The sequence below is a fragment of the Crocuta crocuta genome, unplaced genomic scaffold (assembly GCF_008692635.1).
Source record: "Crocuta crocuta isolate KB4526 unplaced genomic scaffold, BGI_CrCroc_1.0 scaffold246, whole genome shotgun sequence".
Classification (NCBI taxonomy): domain Eukaryota; kingdom Metazoa; phylum Chordata; class Mammalia; order Carnivora; family Hyaenidae; genus Crocuta; species Crocuta crocuta.
This window is the reverse complement of record NW_027531902.1, coordinates 3,571,863-3,595,662: the sequence shown is the minus strand read 5'-3', so window position 1 is coordinate 3,595,662 and position 23,800 is coordinate 3,571,863. Positions and strand designations below refer to the sequence as shown.

At 45.2% G+C, this 23,800-nt stretch overlaps 2 protein-coding genes across 2 annotated transcripts in view; both read left to right on the top strand.

Moving 5' to 3' along the window:
• Positions 1 to 233: 233 nt before the first annotated feature.
• On the top strand, positions 234 to 3,810 carry DNAJC5G (DnaJ heat shock protein family (Hsp40) member C5 gamma). The gene is given in 7 exon segments (XM_077774155.1): positions 234 to 312; positions 1,082 to 1,197; positions 1,466 to 1,484; positions 1,486 to 1,731; positions 1,925 to 2,066; positions 2,569 to 2,639; positions 2,841 to 3,810. Coding segments are annotated over 5 exon segments (573 nt in total). The 5' UTR covers positions 234 to 312; positions 1,082 to 1,084; the 3' UTR covers positions 2,622 to 2,639; positions 2,841 to 3,810.
• A 940-nt stretch (positions 3,811 to 4,750) lies between these two features.
• TRIM54 (tripartite motif containing 54) overlaps positions 4,751 to 23,800 on the top strand; it is a 21,465-nt gene continuing 2,415 nt past the window's right edge. Inside the window, exons 1-3 of the mRNA XM_077774097.1 lie at positions 4,751 to 5,290; positions 20,856 to 21,028; positions 21,541 to 21,712. Coding sequence (XP_077630223.1) covers positions 5,123 to 5,290; positions 20,856 to 21,028; positions 21,541 to 21,712 — 513 coding nt within the window. The 5' untranslated portion in view covers positions 4,751 to 5,122. The remainder of the gene's footprint in view (positions 5,291 to 20,855; positions 21,029 to 21,540; positions 21,713 to 23,800) is intronic.

Sequence of the window (23,800 nt, the reverse complement as noted above, 5' to 3'; positions counted from 1 at the left end):
ACGGGAGAAGAGGTGGCACTGGAGGCCACGCCCACCGGAAGAGCTGGAGGCACCGGAAGAGCTGGAGGCACCCGAAGAGCTGGAGGGGTCGCGCGGGAACAGGACTGATCTCCGCCCAGGCTTCCCCTGAGTGAAATAAGTCCCAGCGTCCGCGTAGCCTCGCCTTCCAGACATTCCGGCGGCGCCAAAAAGCGACCCGGAAGGTTGGCGTCGCGCACAAGCGCAGTTGCGCACTGGACCTCTGCGGTGTGAAGTTTCACACCCGGATGGAGGTTGTGCGAGGCCTCCCCAGCTGAAGAGAGCGACCCTGAGGTAGAAGTAGAGCGCCAGGCCGGGCGGGGAGTCCACACAGAGCCAGAGGCCACCTGGGAACCAGAACATTCCGGCCTGGGCGCTCTCCCACCCTCTGGGGCCCTGCTCCCTGGCCCCTGGCTGGTTGCTGCCACAGCTCCCCCTTTCGCTTGGGGCTTCATCCCTGGAGTCACCCCCCCGCCCCCCGCCCCCAGTGCTGTCCCTGCTGCCCCGCCTCTGAGGGTTGAGAGGTGAGGCTAGGGAGAAGAAGAAGGTCTCTGGCATAGCCGCAGCAGCATCCTTGGGCCTGGCTTTCGGGACACCTGACTTCTCAGGTGGCTCAGGATTTGGTCTGGATTGTTTCTGTCTTGGGAACTGTGCATCTCCCCGATCCCTGACACCGCCTGCACGAGGACTGGGCTGCCCCAGTGAGCTGGGTCAGGCCGTTTGCTTCAGGTGCCAGTCCTTCTGGACAAAATCCACTTCTTCCCATGGTTTGGGCCTCCCCTTGCTTACGAGGCAGGGTGTGTCTGGAGGGCTGTGTAGCTGAAGGATGCTGGGAAATGTGAGGAGACATTTCCTCTTCAAAATTTGAATTTGGATGTCCTTTCTGGTCACCTGCGCTCTCCTGCTGGTCACAGAGCCCACTCACTGTTGTCTTATACTTGTCTCTTTGGAGTCATTTTACTTGACTGGCCAATGAAGGCGATGGGTTTCCTGTCGCTGCGAGTCTCACTTCTCTGAGGCCTCACCTGTGGAAGTTCTCACAAATGCTTCTCCTCTGACCCAGATCATGGCCCATCTGGATGAAGCGGCCCACCGGCTGTCCAAAAGTGGCACCACCCACTATGCGATGCTGGAGCTTAAGAAGGGCGCCTCACCAGAAGACATCAAAAAGGCCTACAGGTTTAGACTTCAGCTTCTTACCCTTACACTTACCTCTTACCCTGGGATTTCCCCCTTAAACCTTTCTCTTTCTACCTTGCTTTCTGACCCATTTTTAAATCCTCGAGCCCTCACTTTGGGTCACACGGAGCCATCATCCATTTCACTGTGGCATGGGACTGAATTTAGACCTGGGCTGCTTGCCTCCATCCTTGGCATCACATATCATGCATTCTTTCTTCACATCCAGAGACCTATCCCTGTCATTCATCCTACCCTCCCTCCCCAGCCATTCCCCAGCCATCCTCTCCCCACCCTCCTTTTGGGTATTGCCTGACTAGGAAACTGGCCTTGAAGTATCATCCAGACAAGAATCCAGGGGACGCTCAAGCAACAGAAATATTCAAAGAAATCAACACAGCCCACTCCATACTGAGTGACCCCAAGAAGCGGAAAATCTACGACCGGCATGGCTCGCTGGGAATATATATATATGAGCACTTTGGCGAAGAAGGCGTCACTTACTATTTCATACTGAATAGTTGTTGGTTCAAGGTATACAATTCCTCCTAGTCCTTTAAGAATAAGGAAGGAGGGGTGACCCTCCTCTTCTTGAAGAGCTGAGCCTCTTCTCCTAGGGCAAATGCTTCTGCTGTCTCATTTTCTGGGTGCTGGGGGGATTCAGGGAGGGGAGCTGGAATGAAAATCTAGAACTGCTGGGTCAAGGCCATTCTTTCCTACCTTTCAGACACTAGTCCTCCTGTGTGCTCTGCTCACCTGCTGCTGCTGCTGCTGCTGTTGCTGCTTTTGCTGTGGAACACTTAAGCCACCGTCTGAGGACATTGCTAGAAAATATCAGCAGAATGTCCAGAATCAGCCTCCCAGGTCAGGTGAGGACCATAGACAGGGCTTGAGGTAAGAACTGGGTTAGGAATGAAAGACTAGCTGGGAGTGAAGCCGTGAACCCATAATATTGGAGACTCAAGTCAACATTGAGGCAAAGTGAAGGAAGAGAAGGGGATACACCCATTTCTGAAGGGTTTTTGCCACCAATGGAGAGTTTGAATGTAATATTGGCCTCTCATGACTGTTAAGCTAAGGAACTGGGACTCGGGGGGAGTTAGGGTAAGGAATGGATGGGAGAGTGCCTAGAAAAGGCAGTCGTTGAAGACAAGCTAGTGGATGAAGTCTACTGCCTTTACTCCAAAGGAAGATGAAGTGTCAGATTATCCCGGCCCTAAGCAGTTAAACTTTGAAATGTGGCTTGATTGAAGTTCACTGTAGTGCCACCTAGTGATGCTGATGAGTAACTGCAAAGGGATGCTTTTCTCACCCCTGGACTAAAACTTGTTATTAAATATTGATATATGTGTTTTTCAAATTCCACCATAGGAAACAAAAGAAATTTTAGAAGAGAGGAAGATAATAATGAATATTATGCCTAAAAGATGAAGAGAAATGAGGTATATCTGAAAACTAAAATGCAGCCAAAATCAAGGTATAAGAAAAGAACATAGACTAATTTCTGATGAGTCATTAGTAGAAAGTTTATATTTTACACTGTGGATTTCAGATGTTTATATCTTTATCCACAGAGGAATTGCTTTAAATTCTGGATCGTCATTCTTTCTTGTTAGTAAGACGCCGATTTCTTTTGCCCCCAGGTGCCTTCTGCCACCCAGTCCACTTGATAACGCTGAGGAGAGGAGCAAGTAGCCCTGTCCTGACATTGACCCTGATTTGCCCCTCTTCTTATAAGAATCCCAACTTCAGAAGCATTGATGGCATCCATCCCAGTGAGGATGCCGCCTCTGACCTTGATGGTATCACTGACTCTGGCAATACAGGGTCACCCAGCCACTCTTCTTTTCAGGTCCAGTCCCAATTTTAACCAGTTTAGAGAGGAGCCCTCCCATCCCTACCCTTATGAGGTCTCAGGCAGTGGTGACAGACTTTTCTCCAGCATTCTTTTTCCTGTGCCTACCTTGGGATTTGAGCCAATTTCAGCTGGTAGGGTCCCTGAGTCACTTGTGATATCTCCACCAAGGTCCTGATAACTGAGCAGGGTGGATCCTTTCCCGGAGCTACTAGAGCAGCTAACCTCCTTTGTTGCACCTCTGCACCAAGAACTCTAAGCATCAGTCTCATTCCTATGCCAGCACACCTTTCTAGGGCTGGTCTCACCTTCTTCTGGTGTCCATGCACTTGACCGTGTCAGCCTTATTCTATGCCACCATGAGTCAACCCTGCAAGGTATGGATGCTTTTGAGATATAAGGGTAGTTCTCCCACCTTTGGATTCTCCCTGGATTGCACCACAGCACAGCACCCCTTAGCATTAGCTGAAGTTCACATATCCGTGCCTGCTTGCCTTCATCCTTTTTACCATGTCTTATGCAGACTGACCATCATATATTTTGTGCTTAAAACAGGGACGTGAAACATGTGATAGGGAGATTATACTTTTCCAGACCCTTTTTACCACTCATGCCTCTTCACACTGCCTGTTTGGTATCCTCTCCACACCATTTATTTTCCTGTTCACCCAAGGTCAGAGCCCAGTAACTCCTCAAACCTCTCTCCTGACTGGGAGAAGGGCTAAAGAATGTCAGTAAATAAAAGAGCTTTTGTCCAATCCCAGTCCATCTGTTGGGCCCAAGAAAGACTAATTGTGCCTGGGATAGAGAAAAAGGCCTGGGGAGAAAAAGACAGAGGGCTAGTGCTCACATCTGAGACCAGCCTGCCTTGGAGAGGAGGAGGCCAGGACAACTGTGGAGTTGGGGCAGAGACTTCCCGGAGCCTTGTGATTATGATTTTGTCAGTGCTCTAAAATTTCCCTGGAGACCAATTCCCCTGGTACCCAAAATAGGTTCCTGGCACTCAGGTCCCTTCTGCTCAGCTCAGCTTCTCTCGATTTCCTAACAAATTTAAAGTCCTTGGAGTGGCTCCAGTGATGTGTTCATGGACCAAATTCCCACACTTTCTCAGAGGCATGCTCATGAGGTCGTTCCAGGCCCTGGTGCGACTGTCAGCTCTAGCCTTCTTAGCTTTTTTTCCTAGGGTGGTGTAAGAAGGTTCTGGGCAAGAACAACAATGGACCAGAAGTGTTGGACCAGAGCCTTTCTCTCTAGTTTCTGATGCTCCTGTTCTGAATTATAGGGTTCAGCCGAAGAAGGTAAAGGTCACTGGCTATGCCTTGGAGGCAGAAACTTTCACTGACTGTAGGTCTGGCGACATCTTTCCTGCCACCCTGAGCCATGCATGGTCCCCCTCATCCAGGCCAGCTTAGATTGTGTATCACTGCTGTGGAAGAAGAGCCTAAGCCAGAGCATGGGGTGGGGGTGGGGGGTGGCAGGGGCTCATAGGAGCCTTCTGAGTGTGAGAGCCTGACACCTTTGCAGGTCTACCTTTCACCATAAACAGTGAAACTCATCCCTGCTCTGGCTTAAGGGAGTCACCCATTCCCGAGTGAGTCAGGGTCACTCACTTGGTGACAGCTGTGGCTCGCCTTACATGAGCTAAATTGGGAGTTGGAATGTCATGCAGATGCCCCTTGTTCCCTACCCCCATGTTAAAATTAATCTCCTCTCTGGGAAGAGAGGGACAAACAGTGCTGCCCATAGAGTGAACAAGAGTCATTTGGGGAACAAAAGGAGAAATTTCCAGGGACAGAGTCACTCAGGGAGGGAAAGATAGATAAAGCTACATGTGCCTGGCTGAGTTACAGAGCAAAGAATACAGAGGGACAGAGAAGTGTCTGAAAACAGCTATCTGAGGACGAGGTGAATTGTTGGAGGAGGGGACAGGAGAGATAGCAGAGCTATTTCAAGAGTGAGCAGTAGAAGGGAACAAGAATCCGTGGACCGTCTAAACGAGGAAGGGTCCAGAGGCAGTGAGGGAAGGCCAGGACCAAGGCCGAGGCCAGGGCAGGCACGATCGCTGAGGGGATGAACTTCACAGTGGGTTTCAAGCCGCTGCTAGGGGATGCACACAGCATGGACAACCTGGAGAAGCAGCTCATTTGTCCCATCTGCCTGGAGATGTTCTCCAAACCGGTGGTGATCCTGCCCTGCCAGCACAACCTGTGCCGCAAGTGTGCCAACGACGTCTTCCAGGTGAGCCACATGCAGGGGGCTGTGGGGGGCGGAGGGCGGGGCCAGGGGAAGCAGAGCAGATTTGCGGGAGGCTTGTCATCAGGTCAGAGCGGAGACCCCGGAACGGGATGGGCAGAGTGCTCCATGAAGTGGGTGGTGGCTGTCCTGATGGAGGAGCAGAAGATTCAGGGTCCTAGCAGATCACAACATAAGCATGAGTCAGCAGGCTCTGCAGGCTGGCACGGGCAGTGGCGGAATGCTGGCATCTGCAGAGGGGAGAAGACCCCCATAGAAGCTACAGAGTGGAAGGAGGTGATCCCACACCAGGCTGTGAACAGTCTGTGCTGGAGGCTGCACTCCAGTTTGGAGTTTCAGACTTTGAGAATGGCATGGAAGATTTGGAGAAAGTATCAATGAGATAGTGAAACATTAAAAAACAAGCCCTGTGAGAAAAGCCCATGATGAAACTATTTGTATTCGAGGCAACGGTCAACACATCCATCTTGTGGGGGAGAGTTGGACGTGGGCAGGAGATTCGGAATCCTCCCCAACTAAAAGTTCACACCAATGCCCCACTCCAGATTGGTGAATAAAAAGGGCCTGCTGGTTAGAAAGGATTGTGGTCACTTAAGCAGAGAGAATGCAGAGAAATGCAGCCAGCTTTGGTGTATGTGAGGTCTCAGGGCAAAGCGTACATAACTAATCGAATTCACAGGTGTCATTTTAGCTGCTGGTTTCAAAAAGAAAAGCATCATATACCAAAATCGTTTATAAACAGGTTTTCTTTAGTGCCCTGTGCCACTGGAACAAAGATCAGAGATCATAAAGGGAAAAGTTGCGTGCTCATACATGCATGTGTGTGTGCGCGCATGCACGCACACACACCTTGCAAGTGAAGTAAAATCTCTGAATAGACCAGAGCTGGCTAGCTTAGTAGGCATGGCAGTGAGAAGGAACATTGTGAACACATATTCTTCAACCATATCAGAATTCAGGAAGAAATGTGTTGAACACAAATGCTTTTTTTTTTTTTTAATTTTAAACGTTTTTCAAAAATTTACTTCTGAGAGAGAGAGACAGTGTGAGCAGGGGAGGGTCAGAGAGAGACAGAGACACAGAATCTGGAACAGGTTTCATGGACTAGAGGCTTCACCTTGCCCACCATCTTGGTTTTCCCCTTGGTCCGAGTACCTTTCTGAACACCCTCCAGGCTGAGATGCCTAGGAGGGAACGGCAACAAGATTTTGCCATCCTGTCTCATGAATTTGTAGTGAAATATCTTTCCTATTAAATCTTGAGATACATGAAAACAAAGAGAAATTTTGTAAGTGAAGGTAACCTGTTCTGTAAAAAAAAAAAGGTGGTCAGATTATTAAAGTGCAGGCATATAGTACCATCAGGCAGAGGGACCCAGAGACAAGTTCCCTATATGGAGGCTAGATGATGTTTAAGTGACCTTTCTTGTTCAAGTCAGTGCTCTGTACCCAGGCATATTGTTTTGGTTCCTTGAAGCTCTGGAATACTGATTGGGCCCAGAGAGAACAGAGGCTGGGTTAAACTTGATGCAGAATATTTAGGAAACAACATGATTCCCAGAGCTTTGGGGTGGTTCTGTGGATCTGGACTGATGTGTCTCTTTTTAAAGTGCAGAGCACCCCTGAGCACTGCCCCCCTTCACCACCAAGAAGAGTGAACAGCTCATTTCCTTGCTCTGCTTTATTTCCAGCCTGGTGGGAGGCTGACCCAGTTCCTTGGCTGCACTTCTGTATATACATCTCAGTAGATCTCCCTCTGAAAGATGAGCATATTTAGTTTTTTCGCACATTGCCTCCACATTTTGACAACTGTAGGCATAATCAGATTGTCTGTTTTCTAAGTATGGGAACAAGCTTAGGACTTTTGGTAATTCTGTCTTAAAACCACTTAGAAGAATACCCTGAGAACATTGCCTAGAAAGTTAATAGAACTTACAAAAGTTATACCTCTCTCTCTCTCTCTCTCTCTCTCTCACACACACACACACACACACACACACACACTTTTATTTCAACTAGTTTAGGAGTTTGTATCATGAAAAGTGACCACCCCAGGCCCTTAGTCCCTTAGTTCCCTTCTCCAAATGGAGGTAGCCATTTCCAACTTTCTTGGGCATCCTTCCAGAAATTTTTCATGGATAGCAACATTTGAGTGTGTGTGTGTGTGTGTGTGTGTGTGTGTGTGTTTAGACTCATTGTCCTACATTTGTTCATTTATTCTCTCTGGGCGGCTGTTCCATCTCCACACACTTAGATACACATCTTCATTTTAAAGTGGCTAAATAGTGCTCTGTTGTCCTGACTGGACCAGTTTCATCAGTCCTCTAAAACATTTAGATAGTGTCCAGTGTTTTGCTGTCTTTTTTTTTTTTTTAATGTTTTATTTATTTCTGAGAGAGAGAGACAGACAGCATGAGCATGGGAGGGTCAGAGACAGAGGGAGACACAGAATCTGAAACAGGCTCCAGGCTCTGAGCTGGCAGTCAGCACAGAGCCCGACGCGGGGCTCGAACCCATGAATCCTGAAATCATGACCTGAGCTGAAGTCAGACGCTTAACCAACTGAGCCACCCAGGCACCCCCAGTGTTTTGCTGTCTTAACAACTGCTGTGATGAACAGCAGACAAGAATTTCAGGGAACTGGGGCACACCTGGCTGGCTTAGTCTGTGGAGCGTGCAATTCCTGATCTCAGTGTCATAAATTTGAGCAGCACATTGGGCAGAGGTTACTTAAAAATGTTTAAATAAAAAAAAAGAATTTAGTGAATTGTGACTTCATAACATCAGGTTAACTAGAGAGCCAGGAAGCAAATTTGAAAAGTTAAAACATGTCATTGAAAATGTTGAACAGTATTAAGGGTTTGGGAGAAAGTCTTCCATAATCCTATGTCTCCCAGCCCAGTAATTTTCCCATTTGCATATTACTTTCTAGCCCCTGTTGCCATGCATATCTTTACACAGTTGCATCACAATTTAACTAGTTTTCTTTAGAGCTGTAATACATCTCTCCTTCACCCTGACTTTAAAGGGAAGAGACACCGAAATACCACATTAACCCCCTCTAATTTCTCCCTCCCTCGTTCTCCACACTTGCACCCACTCAGCTACCAAGCACTTTGACTAGAGGAAAGCTGTTGGTGTGGGAATTCGACACAAACATCTTCCCATGCGTTTCTGTATTTGTAAACTCTAGTCACTCCTAAACTCCTTTAAGCAAGCCTTCAGTTTATTTTTGTACCTGCCCCCACTTCACTGTGGGCACTTGTTTATGAGCTGCAACCTGTTGTAATTTAACAGACAACCAGAAGGTTGTTGAGGAACAGCTTTTCTGGAGGGTGTCCATTTAGGGAGAGATTTGCAGAAATGGGAACATGAAGAATAGGGCCGCCTTCTCTAATGAAGGGCAACACAGGAAAGAGATGGCCGCTGTTCACTCCACCTAGAAAGCCAGTTCATTATTGGTTCATTGTGAGGACCTGCTGTCAAGGACTGGTCTGCCTCCTCCACCACTTCCCCTGCTCCTGAGGGGCCTCCCCAGCCCAACCATGGATGGGTCTCCTTTTTGAGAAATTGGTTCACTGCAAGTTTGTGAACGGCACTTGCTTGTAGCGGTGTCATGCATCTTGTTTACTTGACGGAAGAAACTGGGTTAGTGGAGAACAAAAACGTAGACCGAGACTCGGCTTCTGAGTTCTAGTCCCACCAGCTTCTTTCTTGATTTGCCATGTGATGTCAGTCAGGCTAGTTTACTTCTTCAAAACTGTTTACACATATATGGGTTAATAGGATGCTTTAAACTGATCTTTCTTTCTTTTTTTAATGTTCATTTTACTATTGAGAGAGTGACACAAAGGATCTAGAGCAGGCTCTGCGCTGACAGCAGAGAGCCTGATGTGGGGCTTGCACTCACAAACCATGAGATCATGAACTTAGCTGAAGTCAGATGCTTAACTGACTGAGCCACCCAGGCGCTCCTAAACTGATCTTTAACATCCTTGTAATTCTAACAATCTGATTTCACGAATTCAGGCAATCTTAACAATGGATTTACATTTTTATTATTTTTAAGATTATTTTTATTATTTAAAAAAATTTTTCTTAATGTTTATTTATTTTAGAGACAGAGAGGCAGAGCACAAGTGGGGGAAGGGCAGAGAAAGCCAGAGACAGAATCTGAAGCAGGCTCCAAGCTTTTTTTTAAATATTTTTTTTAAATTTTTATTTATTTCTAGGAGAGAGAGAGAGACAGCGTGAGCAGGGGAGGGTCAGAGAGAGAGGGAGACACAGACTCTGAAATAGGCTCCAGGCTCTGAGCTGGCAGTCAGCACAGAGCCCGACGTGGGGCTCGAACCCACGAACCGCAAGATCATGACCTAAGCAAAAGTCAGACGCTTAACCGACTAAGCCATCCAGGCGCCCCCTCCAAGCTTTAAGCTGCCAGCACAGAGCCTGATGTGGGGCTCAAACCCACGAACCATGAGATCATGACCTGAGCTGAAGTCGGACACTTAACCGACTGAGCCACCCAGGTGCCCCGGATTTACATTAAAAAAAAATTTATTTTACATTTATTTATTTTTGAGAGACAGAGCACAAGTGGGGGAGGGGCAGAGAGAGAATGAGACACAGAATCTGAAGCAGGCTCCAGGCTCCAAGCTGTCAGAACAGAGCCCAGCGCGGGGCTCAAACTCACATACTGTGAGATCATGACTTGAGCTGAAGTTGGATGCTTAACCAATTGAGCCACCTAGGCGCCCCCAATGGATATACATTTTTAAAGTGTTTTCTATTCTCTTACCAGTGTCCTGTCTTGAACCGCTCTTCTGCTTTTCGCTCTTCCTTCCAGCCAGTCTCCTGCCACAGACCCCTTATGCCAGGCTCTTTGCTGGGTTCTGTCAGGCAAAGCTAACCCTCCACTCAGAATCCCTCTCCCACCCACTGGTGGCCAATATCTGGATTCTTCTAAGGCTCTTCAACATTCTCCAAGTGTCTGGTCTTCAGTCTACCATTTTGCCATGGTTTCTCCAGTGTATTGTGAAGGTGTGGCTCAAGGGACCTGCATGGTCCACTTTTCATCATTGACTAGGTCACCATTTTGGGGGAAAATAGCCTCCAGCAACCCCTCTTGAACTCACAGAGCATCTTTCTAGGCAGAACATTTCTATTAGATGCTATGGAATATTAGAAAGAAAGGAAGCACCATATGGCCTAAAAGAGAGACAGGTCGTGGCATGTATAACCACACAAAAGCCTGGAACATAGCCTCGAATTACATTCCATTTATTTATTGCTTTCCATTTTACCCTCCACAGTGAAGAAGGAACAGTTGTTTCATGATCTGTAGTTCTGTGTGGTCATATACTTTTAGGATTCTTAACCGCTCTTTGTGAAATGCTCTATAATTTATAGAATACCTTCACATGCATGATTCCATTAGAGTTAGGTAGAATGGATGTTAGTTCCATTTTACAGGGAGAACACAAGAAACAGGTTACAGTCTTACAAAGGGACAGAGTAGGGACATAAATGTAGGTCTTCTGTTTCCTAGAGTGATAGAATTTTCTCTACACATCATCTCTTTGGCATATGAAATTTTGCTTTATGGGGCTGGCCTTCTTGTGTAAATGTAAGATTTAAGGAAAGAACAAAGACATTTAAGTGTATAATAGAGCCTGTCAGTTATTTTCAGTTATATTTTTAGTCTTTTTTTTTTTTTTTTTAAGTACAGGTCTATTGCCATATGCTTCTACACAATTGTTTACAAAAGCTTATATCTTAAAGAAGATATTCATTCAAAGATGCATTATATACAGTTTAGTTTTATCGAGTTAAGAACAGGCCTATTCCCATATGCTTCTACAACAATTGCTTACAAAAACTTGTATCTTTTTTTAAATTCCACTTAGTTAACATACAGTGTTATTTCTTAGTCTTGAAATACAAAGATAAACAGAAACAGAAGATAGGATTTTGCTAATTGGATATTAGTCAGCTGAGAGATCTTTAGTCCAATGTAGAGACTGTCAGCTATGGAAATATATTAAGAAAGTTGCCATCTACACCTTAGTGTATAAAATTCCTCTCTGTGATGAGACCATGGTGGACTTATAATCAGGGCAGGAAGTAATCTCTTTTTGGACCATGGACCCCTTTGTCAGTTTGTGAAGCCTGTGGGCTCTAAGAGCAATGTGTGTGATTTATGTAGGAAAATTATTTTTATTTACATTTTAATGTATATATTTCTTCTATTGCAAGAGCATGAGAGCAGGGAAGGAGCTGAGAGAGAGGGAAAGAGAGAATCCAAAGGAGGCTTCATCTCACGAACAGAACTGTCAGATCATGACCTGAGCCGAAATCAAGAGTCGGATGCTTAACCAACTGAGCCACCCAGGTGTCCCAGAAAAATGTTTTTAAATGCATAAAATGTACTACTACATTTGATTATAAAGAAAATTACAACAGCATGCATTCTCATACATTCTCAACAGGGGTGGTATTGTCCCAAGAATACCTGTGGTATTAAAAATTTTTTTTATTATGATTTTATTTTATTTATTTAAAAAAATGTTAATGTTTTATTTCTGAGAGAGAGAGAGACAGACAGACAGAGACAGAGAGAGAGCGTGAGCAGGGGAGGGTCAGAGAGAGAGAGGGAGATACAGAATCCGAAGCCAACTCCAGGCTCTGAGCTAGCCATCAGCACAGAGCCCAGTGCGGGGCTCGAACCCACGAACCATGAGATCATGACTTGAGCCAAAGTCGGACGCTTAACCAACTGAACCACCCAGGCATCCCTTGTGATTTTATTTTTAAATTTTAATTTAATTTTGTTTCCATGTAAAACTTTTCCCCCAGCCTCAGTGAGATATAATTGACAAAGATTAGACATATTTAAGGCATGTAGCATGATGATTTGATACTGCCAAATGATTACCACAATCAAGCTAGTTAACACATCCATCATCTCACATGGTTACCATTGTGCGCTACTCTCATAGCAATTGCCAAGTATAAAATATATGACTAACTACAGTCACCATGTGGGACGTCAGCTCCCCAGAACCAATTTATCTTAGAATTGAATGCTTGTGCCCTTTGACCAGCATCTCCTCATTTCCACCACCTTTCTACTTTCTGCTTCTATGAATTCCACTTTTGTAGATTTTTGGTACTAAAATTTAATGGGGAAGGGATGGATATTAGGGGCAAAAAAATGTCTTAAAAGTTTCATGGAAGGAGCAGTCATGAAATAAAAGCTTGAGAAACACTGGAATATAATTGCCAAAGTAATTAGAACATGTTTGACAGATCTCTGTCTCTCTCAAAGAAAGAAAGAAAGAAAAAGTAAAGGAAGGAAGGAAGAAAAGAAAGAAAGAAAGAGAGAGAGAGAGAGAGAGAGAGAAAGAAAGAAAGAAAGAAGAGAAAGAAAGAAAGAAAGAAGAACATGGTTGATAGGGTAATGTATGCACTTCTTGATTAACACATTAAGTAATGAGACCAAGCAGTGGACCTAGTAACTACTATAGTTTAGAAGTAGTGATAAGCATAAATTATTTTTGGATATTTGATCAACAACAATAATGTGATGTGAAAATACCTGTGCTTTTTGTTGGTGGCAAAGTACTCTAAAATTGTGGTTTGTTGCCTACGTTTGTAACTGAGGGAAATGCCCAATTTCTGCTATTTAATGAAAATAAAAGTGTGATTTTTTCCCATCTGAGTTCACAGAATTCTGGTCATGGATCTTTTAGGGGCTGTGGTCCCCAGGTTAAATACTTCTGCATTACAGGCACCAGCATCTTCCCAAGCATCCAGGCTTGAAATGCCAGAATAGTCTTTGACTTTCTCCTCTCCCCACAACCCGCCCACGTTTAAGTGATTGGCTCATCCTACTGATTCCACCTCTGGCATCCCTGTCTGTCCAAGATTGCTGTCACCACCTGAGGGCAGGCTTGTGACTTGCTCGGACTACTACATTTGCTTCCCAGTTGATCTGTGCCTTTAACCTCTCTCTTCCCTCCCATCTATCCAAAATTACCTATGAGATTAATATTCACTCTTATTTTCTCCCCTAGTTCAGAAATCTTGTCTACAAAATTAAGTTCAGATCCTTACCCTTAAATTCAAAGCCCTCTGTGATTTTACCACAATTTTTAAAAAATAAAAATTTTAAAGCTCTTCATGGTAAAACCCACCTTTCTAGCCTCCCCCCATGACTCCCCTATTTATAACCTAAAATCCTATAGTCCCTCTGGCCTCTTAAAACTCTTTCCTACCTAACCACCTGCTACCTGTCTACCTTGTCTTCAAATGGTATCTTCTTAAACATCCCCTCCCCTGAACCAACAAAGTTCTTTAGTTTTATCTTCTTGGCATTTATGGCACTCTAGCGCCCTCTCTCAATTTATGTCAGGACTGAGCACTGCAATTTTAAAAAGTAAAATTTTTTTTCCAGACTCCAAAATGTTGGTACAAAATTTGAAAAGTATTAAAAAAAAAAAAAGAGAGAGAGATGAACAATCCACAATTCTATCAGTCAATGACAGTTACTGTAAAAAACATTTAACTCTTATATTTATGCATTTTAAAAGTAATTCAGAGTCTATAGAAATTTGGGAAATGTAGGTGACTACAAAGAAAAATTTTAAATTATCTGTGAATCCCATCACCCATTCCTAAATTGGGAACCTACTGTCTATGTTGACTTATGTCTTGCTTTTTTCATCTAAAATCATAACATCAGGGGCGCCTCGGTGGCTCAATTGGTTAAGCTTCCAACTCTTGGTTTCTGCTCAGGTCATGATCTCACAGCTTGTGGGTTCAAGCCCCGCACTGGGCTCTGTGCTGTCACCACAGAGCCTGCTCCAGATCCTCTGTCTCCCTGTCTCTCTGGCCCTCCGCTGCTCACACTCTCTTTCTTTCTCTCAAAAATAAATAAACATTAAAAATGATAAAATAAAATTATAACATGAGTATCTCTACTCTTTGTATCCATGTTACAAAGAACTCTAAGATAATTACATAATAATTTCATTATAACTCATTTAATTGCTCCTCTACTGTCAAATAACCAGCACGTTTCCTATATAAAAAAAGAAATTTTGTTTATTATGATTACAGAAACAATACAGATGCATTATATAAAATTCAAATCTCGTAGATAAGACAAATGATAGAACGTATAAATCCATCTAAACACAGTAGATCTAAGGGCACCTAGCTGGCTCATTCAGTAGATTGTGTGACTTTTTTTTTTTTTTTCTTTTTTAGGTAGGCTGCACTCACAATCTTGGGGTTGTGAGTTCAACCCATGTGGGATGTGGAGATTACTTTAAAATTAAAGTCTTTTTAGGGGTACCGTGGTGGCTCAGTCGATTAAACATTCAGCTCTTGACCTGCTTAGGTCATAATCTCATGGTTCGCAGGTTTGAGCCCTGCATTGGGCTCTGTGCTGGCAGTGTGGAGCCTGCTTGGGATTCTTTCTCTCTCTGCCCCTGCCCCACTTGTGTGCCCTATCTCTCTAAAAGTAAGTAAATAAGCTAAAAAATACTTTAAAAAAAAAAGAAACCCTTCTTTTAAAAATGTAAAACAAACACACTAGCAGTATTTCAGAGATGGAATTTCAGGCACTTCTTATATCAGGCAGGAAGAGGGTGCTCCAGGGCCAGCTGGGGGAGGCACAAACAAGTGAGATACTGAATCACACGACTCGAAGTTAAACAGAGGGGGATGGTGGCCTACACGGTGTGAGAGGGGAAGGTTGTTATAAAACCCACCCGCTCCCTTCCCCATCCAATTAGGGTAGCTGAAATTCTTACCATATTATATCACTCAATGCTCATTGCTTAGAGAACATCAGCCCTTGTAAGGAGCAAGTGCTGAGTACAGATCCCTCTTTTCAGATCTAAGGAAATTGAGGCCCTGAGAGAAGTTATTTTCCTAAGGTCATAAATGGCAAATCCCAAACCAGATCTTCAGATCATTGCTACTTTCCCTATATCGTGCTGCATTAAATGCCTTCTGTTAAAATGCAGAGATGTTATGAAGAAGGGGTTACCGTTTTTTTTTTTTTTTAATATTTTTATTTATTTCTAGGAGAGAGAGACAGTGTGAGCAGGGGAGGGTCAGAGAGAGAGGGAGACACAGACTCTGAAACAGGCTCCAGGCTCTGAGCTGGCAGTCAGCACAGAGCCTGACGCGGGGCTTGAACCCACAAACCTAAGCGAAAGTCGGATGCTTAACCGACTAAGCCACCCAGGCGCCCCGGGGTTACCGTTTTTTTAATGTTTATTTATTTTGAGAGAGAGCATGAGCAGAAGAAGGGCAGAGAGAGAGAGAGAGAGAGAGAGACTCCCAAGCAGGCTCCACATTCAGCACAAAGCCCATGGGAAGCTCCATCTCATAACTGTAAGATCATGACCTGAGCTGAAATCAGAGTCAGTTGCTTAACCGACTGAACCACCCAGGCTCTCCAAGGGGTAACCATTTTATCCTTATATCCAGTACAGGTTACTTTCTCAAAGTAGCCACCCAGCATTTGCAAAAGGTTTGGGACACAAGACAGACAAGTTTCAATTGAGGAGGGTGTCAGGAAAAGAGAGCGACTCCCCAAACTTCCTCTCATTTTACCTTCTTGATTTTTGCTGTAGCCGGGTACCACCTGTGCAATAGTTGATTATTTCTCATTGAAAGGACTCACTTTTAAAGCTTAAATATTTACTTAACAATATTTACTTTACAATTATCTTAAACCATTCTTAAGTGTGCAGTTCAGCTTTATTACATTGCTATGTATCCAGAACTTTTCATCATTCTAAACTGAAATTCTGTACCCATTAAATAATAACTGCCCACTTGCCCATCCCTCAGCCCCTGGTAACCATCATTCTACTTTTTATCTTTATGAATTGGACTATTTCAGGTATTTCATATAAGAGGGACCATACAGTATTTGTACTTTTGCAGCAGACTAATTTCAGCTGGCACAAAGTCCTCAAGGTTGATCCACATTGTAGCATGTAGTCCTGATTGCTTTTATGCTGTTATTTTCCACTATGATCTATGTGACTTCCGTCAGTGTATACATTCTATTTCCTGCTGTAGTGTCAAATGTGAATTTTGTTTCTACGTTGATAACATGTTTTACTTAATTTCTTAATTCTGCCATCTCCCTCTCTTCTCCAGCTTTGATCACTTATATCTCTTTTTTAAACAAAGAGACTGTGGGTTTGTTTTTTTTTTTTGTTTTTTTTTTTAAATGTTAGATTGAAGGGGCGCCTGGGTGGCTCAGTCGGTTGGGCATCCAACTTCGCCTCAGGTCATGATCTCAGAGCTCATGAGTTCGAGCCCTGCATCCAGCCTTGTGCTGACAGCTCAGGGCCTGGAGCCTGCTCCAGATTCTGTGTCTCCCTCTCTCTCTGCCCCTCCCCCACTCCGTCTCTCTCTCAAAAATAAAATAAACATTAAATTTTTTTAAATGTTAGATTTAAATACTGTTTCTAGGAACAATCCTTATTCCAAAGCATATCCTTCATCTTCATTGCTTGTCATGCTTTCTTTTTCCTTTTTTTATTATCTCAGTTTATATCTCCTGCTGGATCCCTTCTGCTTACTATTCTTTGAACCAGAGTAGTTTTATCTGAGGCCGAGGGTAAATTCTTTAGTCAACCCTCCATCTACCTTGGCTTTCTTCCACTGTCCATATAAGTGTAAACTGGCTAGCTGAATGTTACCATTGGCTTGCAATCGCTGTTTAGTCCTTTGGCTTCTGCGGTGGATTAGCGGGGTATGACCCGGATTAGCAGGCTGCTGAGTGTCTCAGTTTGGTTATGTCGCCTCCGTATTTTTTTTACACAGAATCTGATGAACTGTCTACCCTGGGGGCATGTGGAGATCCATGGCAGAAGGTCTCCCTGAGATTTGAACTATTTCCTTTCCTTTTCACCGACAAACAGGTCATCCTGGTTGCAAGCTGGATCCTTACATTGCTTCATGGCACAAGGGGTTTTGGTTTGATCGGTCATATTCTGTTTACCTCAGTTCAAATAACATCAATCCACAGTTGCACAGCTCACTTTTACGTTGTTGTTTCTTTTCTTTGTGAAGGGTAGATGTTTGGCCTTTTATGCCTCTTACTAAAATCTGTTTTACCTGAGATTCAGAGGGGCGAATGTTACCTCTGGGCATCATCCTTCAGGTGGCCTAAATTCTACTACATCTGACAATGTAGTATATTGATTTTTTAAAATGTTTATTCAATTTTGAGAGACAGAAACAGAGCACGAGCAAGGGAGGGACAGAGAGGGGGAGACACAGAATCCTAAGTGGGCTCCAGGCTCTGAGCTGTCAGCACAGAGCCGACGCGGGGCTCAAACTCACAAACTGTGAGATCATGACCTGAGCAGAAGTCGGACGCTTAACCGACTGAGCCACCCAGGCACCTCTAATATATTGATTTTTAGGCTGGACTCTGGGATCAGAGTGCCTGAGTTCAAATATTGGTTCTGCCACCTATTATCTGATAACCGTGTACAATTTATTTAATACCTCTGGACTGCAATTTCCTATCTTTGAAATGGGGCTAATAGTAGTACCTATTTCAAGGGTTGATAAGAGGTTTAAATGACTTAATACAAATAAAAGGACTTAGAGAAAAATCTGGCATAAAGTATGTGTCCAGTTAGCCACTGTCACTATATTTCCTGTAGTCTAAGTTAGGGGGTTAATGTTCATGTCCTCCACCATGTTTACAAGAAATTCTTGAGGGTTAAATTCAGTAATGTCTGGGAAACCCATAGCATGGTGCTTGACACATAACAGGCCCTCAACACATGAGTTGAATGTTAAATAATGAGTATAGAGGAAGGGGGGACTGTGAGAGAGGAAGTGGAGGAGAGAGGCTAACTCAGAAGTTTGTGCTCTGGGTTAAGACTTTGGAATATTGCCCCCTTTCCAGCCATTCAAACATTTTCTGAGCACTTTTTTATGCTAGCTACCAGCAAATCAAAGAGAAGAAAAATCTCTCCAGGAGTTTGTAGGCTTAGAATTCTCTCAACACCTCCTTACTCATTTAGGTTCTAAATACTGAAAGGTAATTGTATTAAGTAAGCGAAAGCCCAGTGATCTTACACTTTAATCCATACCCTAAACTAAACTCAGCAGTATTTATACAATTGCAGCTACTGAGAAAGTCAAAGGCACAAACACAGCCTTGGATAATCTCAAACTAATATGTTCTGGCTTTATGATGGCCTAAAGTGTTAACTTCTTAGGATTCACAAGAAATTCGCCTCAAATGTGATATTTGTGACATGCCAGTCACTCTCGCCAAGATAGACTTGCCCACTTCACAGAGGCCACATTTCCTGCCTTGCCTATATCTGTTGCTTCTAAAGGTTCAAATAAGACTGTGGACTTGGATACCCTCTTGCATTCTGGATGCTGTTGCACACATCAGGGTCCCTCTGGCTGAGGTCCAGCATAAGGATTTGGAGAATTTCATCATATGCACCTGCAGGAAAGACCTCTGAATTTTCAGAGCCACAGGTGACTCTTCATTACTCTCTAGGAGCCCATGGTCTTCCAGCCAGCTAGGACTAAGTTCTTCTTAAGTGACAGAAAACCCAAAAGAATAATGGCTTAAAGATGGTTAAAAATGTGTTCTTTCTCTCAAGCAAAAGTATAGGTAGGCAGTCCAGAGACTTACTCCTTTTATCTTGTTGCCATTCTCATCATGTGCCTACCTCATGGCTCCACATGGCTGCTTCAACTTGAGCTCCTCCATCTTCATTCTAGCCCACAGGAAGGAGAAGAGTAGGGCATGCCCCTCCCATTAAGGATATTTCCTAGAAATTGCATCAAACATTTCTATCTATATCCCATTGGCCAGAATGTAATCACCTGGTCTTACCCAGCTGGAAGGAAGGCTTGGACACATAGTCNGCACAAGCTGGGGAGGGGAAAGAGAGAGAGAGATTGAGGGAGAGAGGATCCAAAGTGGGCTCTATGCTGACAACAGTGAGCCCGATGCAGGGCTTGAACTCAGGAACCATCAGATCATGACCTGAGCCGAAGTCAGAAGCTTAACCGACTGAGCCACCCAGGTGCCCTGGACACAGTCTTTATTCCATGTATCTTGCTAAAAACTCAGAGGCTCTATTACTGAAGAAGAATAGGTGAATATTGAGGGAAAACAAGCAGTCTCTACCAGTTTTTTCTCTCTGCTGCTGTGCACAAGTTGACTCTTTGTGGTCTTCTCTGAAGACCAGCCTTCCTGTTCATACTTGATGACCTCTCCTGCTTTCCACTTCCACTTGCACAAGATTGTGGGGACCACAGTGTCAGCTCTTTGCCCAACTCCACAGCAGGTCTTTCAGTTTCAAAGCCGTACGTGGTCTAGCCATCCCCACCTCTGTGTCTCAATTCCAAATTCCTGGAGAGAAAATTTGATTGGTTCTGCTTGGGCCAGTTGATCACCCCCTCAGCTCTGAGCCTGGGCCGTAGCAGGGCTCTCCCTTTTAGGATGGGAAGGAGCAAGTACTCTAAGAGGTATAAGTGATGAACATCTCTTCTAAGTTCACCCTTTGAGCTTAACTCCTGTCTTAACCCCACCTGCCGGATGTAGTAGTCAGTTTACTTGTCCTTAGGGCAGGGTGGCATTTGTTCATCTTATCCCCAGAGCCTCGCAGTTACCTGGCACATTCAATATTTGTTGTAGAAGGAATAATTCAGTGTAGTCCTTACTTTTACAGAGATCAAACACTTGCTCAAATTTACATAGTAGAACAGTATGACGGGCAGCACAAGAATGCAGGACTCGGGGTGCCTGGGTGGCTTAGTCGGTTGGGTGTCCTACTTTCACTTAGGTCATGATCTCGCGGTTCGTGGGTTTGAGCCCCGCGTCGGGCTCTGTGCTGACTGCCCGCTCAGAGCCTGGAGCCTGTTTCAATCTGTGACTCCCTCTCTCTCTGACCCTCCTCTGCTCATGCTGTCTCTCTCTCTCTCTCTCTTAGAAAGAAATAAAACATTTAAAAAAAAAAAAAGAATGCAGGACTCCAGGCTCCCAGGCTCTAGAATGGTTTCCTAGAATTACCCACCATGATGTGGCCCATGTGCCCCATTGTTCAGCACTTGTCTGGGCTTCCCTGCTGAGGGTTACAGAGAATCTCCCCCAGCTGTGGCCATTGAGAGCCCCAGGAGGACATTGGCTGTACCACACAGAGTCCATTTCCAATCATAACCTTCCTGCCAATGCCCAATGTCTCCCCACACCTGCAAGATGGGCCCCATTAGCGAGACCCCATCCTGACTGGGCCTTGACCAAAGTTGGGCTCTGGATGCAGGGACACTTAAGCAGTTATGAGTCAAAGTGGAAAGAAGATCTCCATGGCCACCCACCCTCCTCAGAGGAGGAGGGCCTCCCCATGGAAAACAGCAAATGCCTCCCCTTCCACCATTCTCCTGCATTTCAGCCCCCATAACCTTTCCTCCTGCCTCCTCCCCATTCCTTCGTGCTTCACTGTGCTGTCCTTTAATGCTACTTGTCCTTACAGGCCTCGAACCCTCTGTGGCAATCCCGGGGCTCCACCACTGTGTCTTCTGGAGGCCGTTTTCGCTGCCCATCTTGCAGGCATGAGGTTGTCCTGGACAGACATGGCGTCTATGGCCTGCAGCGAAACCTACTAGTGGAGAACATTATTGACATTTACAAACAAGAGTCTTCCCGGTGAGCTGTCAAGACCTCCTGTCTCCCCAAGGGGTAGGGCCGGGGACACAGAACAGAGCGGGGAACCCATCAGCCAGAAGGGAAGGGCTGAAAGGATCAGCTTCTTTAGAGATTAGAGGACTGGACCCTGGGAGGGGGAGGGACTTGCCCCAGGTCACCTAGCTGAGGCATCTCGGATCCTGGGCAGTGCTTCACCTGCACCCTTCCACCTGGGGGAGGGGCTGGCAGTCCACCAGCAAGGCCCTTGCCAACCATCTGTGGCTTCCTGCCCTGTGGGACTTCCCTGCTCCCCTGGAACAGACACTGTTCTTGGATCTAGGCCTCCTCTACCCCTTAGCTCTCTGTATTCCTCACATGAAGGCCACCATGGAAGTCACTCACCTGCCCAGCCCCAGCTGTGATTGGTGGTTGGTGAAGGCTGAAGAGGTGTTCATGGGGGCCTGCACTTGTGGGGCCCACTTCCCTCCAGCCTGGCCCCTGACCCTGCCGCCACCCTGCCCGCTCCCCTCCAGGCCACTGCACTCCAAGGCTGAGCAGCACCTCATGTGCGAGGAGCATGAAGAGGAGAAGATCAATATCTACTGCCTGAGCTGTGAAGTGCCTACCTGCTCTCTCTGTAAGGTCTTCGGTGCCCACAAGGACTGTGAGGTGGCCCCACTGCCCACCATTTACAAACGCCAGAAGGTATCAAGCAGAGGGAGCAGGCATGTGGGGCCAGACACAGGACAGCATCTCAAACTTCAGCGTGTCACTCCACTTGGTGTTAAAGGCAGGCAGATCAGGGGGTGCCTGGGTGGCTCAGTCGGTTGGGCATCTGACTCTTGATTTTGGCTCAGGTCATGATCCCAGCATCATGGGATGGAGCCCTGCATCATCAAGGCTGCTTGGGATTTGCTCTCTCTTTCTGCCTCCCTTTCTCCACCTCCCTGCTTCTCCCCCATTTCGTGCTCACACAGCACTCAAGCTCTCTCTTCTCTCTCTCAAAAAATAAATAAATAAAAGGCAGGCAGATCAGGGCTACAGTCCCAGCTCTATGCATGACTCAGTGTGACCTTGGATAAGTCACTTGACCTCTCTGACCCTGACTTTCTTTGCTTGTAAAATGGGATGAAAACGCCTGCTTCCGAGAGTTGCTGTAAGGACACAGTTAGGTCATGGAAGATGTGAGCAACTTGTTTGGTGGCCTAGATGCTCTCCAGGCCCTCTCACTACCACACAGCTCTTTCTGACATAAAACATGATTTAAAGATTATATCAGTGGGCACATAGTAAAGGAAATCTCCAAGCGGAGGTGGAGTGGGGAGAGGAAGTGGCAGTGAGCTGACCACGGAACGCTGGGTGGTAAGCACAGAAACGGCCAGACTTCCCAGAGGATGAATGCTGGCAGCACTACTGAGCTGAAGGGATGAGACGATGTTGGGATGTGACTACGTCTCCAGGCCTCTCTAAGGTAGACATCTGAATGGAAGACCCCCACAAAACTCAGCTTAAACTGGAATCCCAGGAACTAAGGTGGTCGGTCATGCCACCCGACTTTTTTTTTTTTTTTTTTTTTTTTCTGAGAGAGAGACAGCGTGAGCAGGGGAGGGTCAGAGAGAGAGGGAGACACAGAATCTGAAACAGTCTCCAGGCTCTGAGCCAGCTGTCAGCACAGAGCCCGACGTGGGGCTTGAACCCACGAACCATGAGATCATGATCTGAGCCGAAGTTGGACGCTTAACTGACTGAGCCACCCAGGTGACCCCACCTGACTTTTGACAAAAGCAAATGCAGATTCTGCCTGGAGGAAAGCACCCTCAATTTAGGCTCTTGGGTTTTCCTTAGATTAAGAACAACAAAATATCAATTCAAAAGTGAAGATACAGAAAAAAATGTACCCCATGAGTGCAGGCAGTAGAAACAAAAAGTATAGTTCAGACCCCTGAGGAATTCAGATATTGGGATTTAAAAATTTTTTTTGTTTACTTATTTATTTTGAGAGAGAGAAAGGGAGAGCAGGGGTGGAGCAGAGAGAAAGGGAGAGAGAATTCCAAGCAAGCTTTGCACTGTCAGCGCAGAGTCCAATGCAGGGCTTGAACCCACGAACTGTGAAATCATGACCTGAGCCAAAGTCAAGAGTCGGACACTTAACGGACTGAGCCACCCAGGCGCCCCTCAGATATTGGAATTATTAAAGAATAGAGTATCACTGTGTATAAAATGGTTTTTTAAAAAATATGTAATTAAAAGGGGCTCCTGGGTGGCTCGCTCAGTCATTTAAGCATCTGACTTTGGCTCAGGTCATGATCTCCCAGTTCATGGGTTCTAGCCTCACGTCCGGCTCTGTGACGGATCTGAGCCTGGAGCCTCCTTTGGATTCTGTGTCTCCCTCTCTCTCAGCTCCTCCCTTGCTTGTGCTCTGTCTCTCTCAAAAATAAATAAACATTAAAAAATGGAATAAAAAGAACAAGTAATAATAGATTATCAAAAATGCTGATTTAACAAAGAACCAAATAGAGCTTTTAAAAATGAAACTATAGGGGCATGTGGGTGGCTCAGTTGTTAAGTGTCTGACTCTTGATTTCATATCAGATCATGATCTCACGGTGTATAAGATGGAGCCCCACATCAGGCTCTATGCTAACAGCATGGAGCCTGCTTGGGATACTCTCCCTCTCTGTCTTTCTCAAAATAAATAAATAAACTTAAAAAATGGACAGATAGTTGTTGAAATTTCTATGAAGAATTAATGAAGAGGAAGAAAGGCCTAAAAAAAAAAAAAAAAAACCCCAG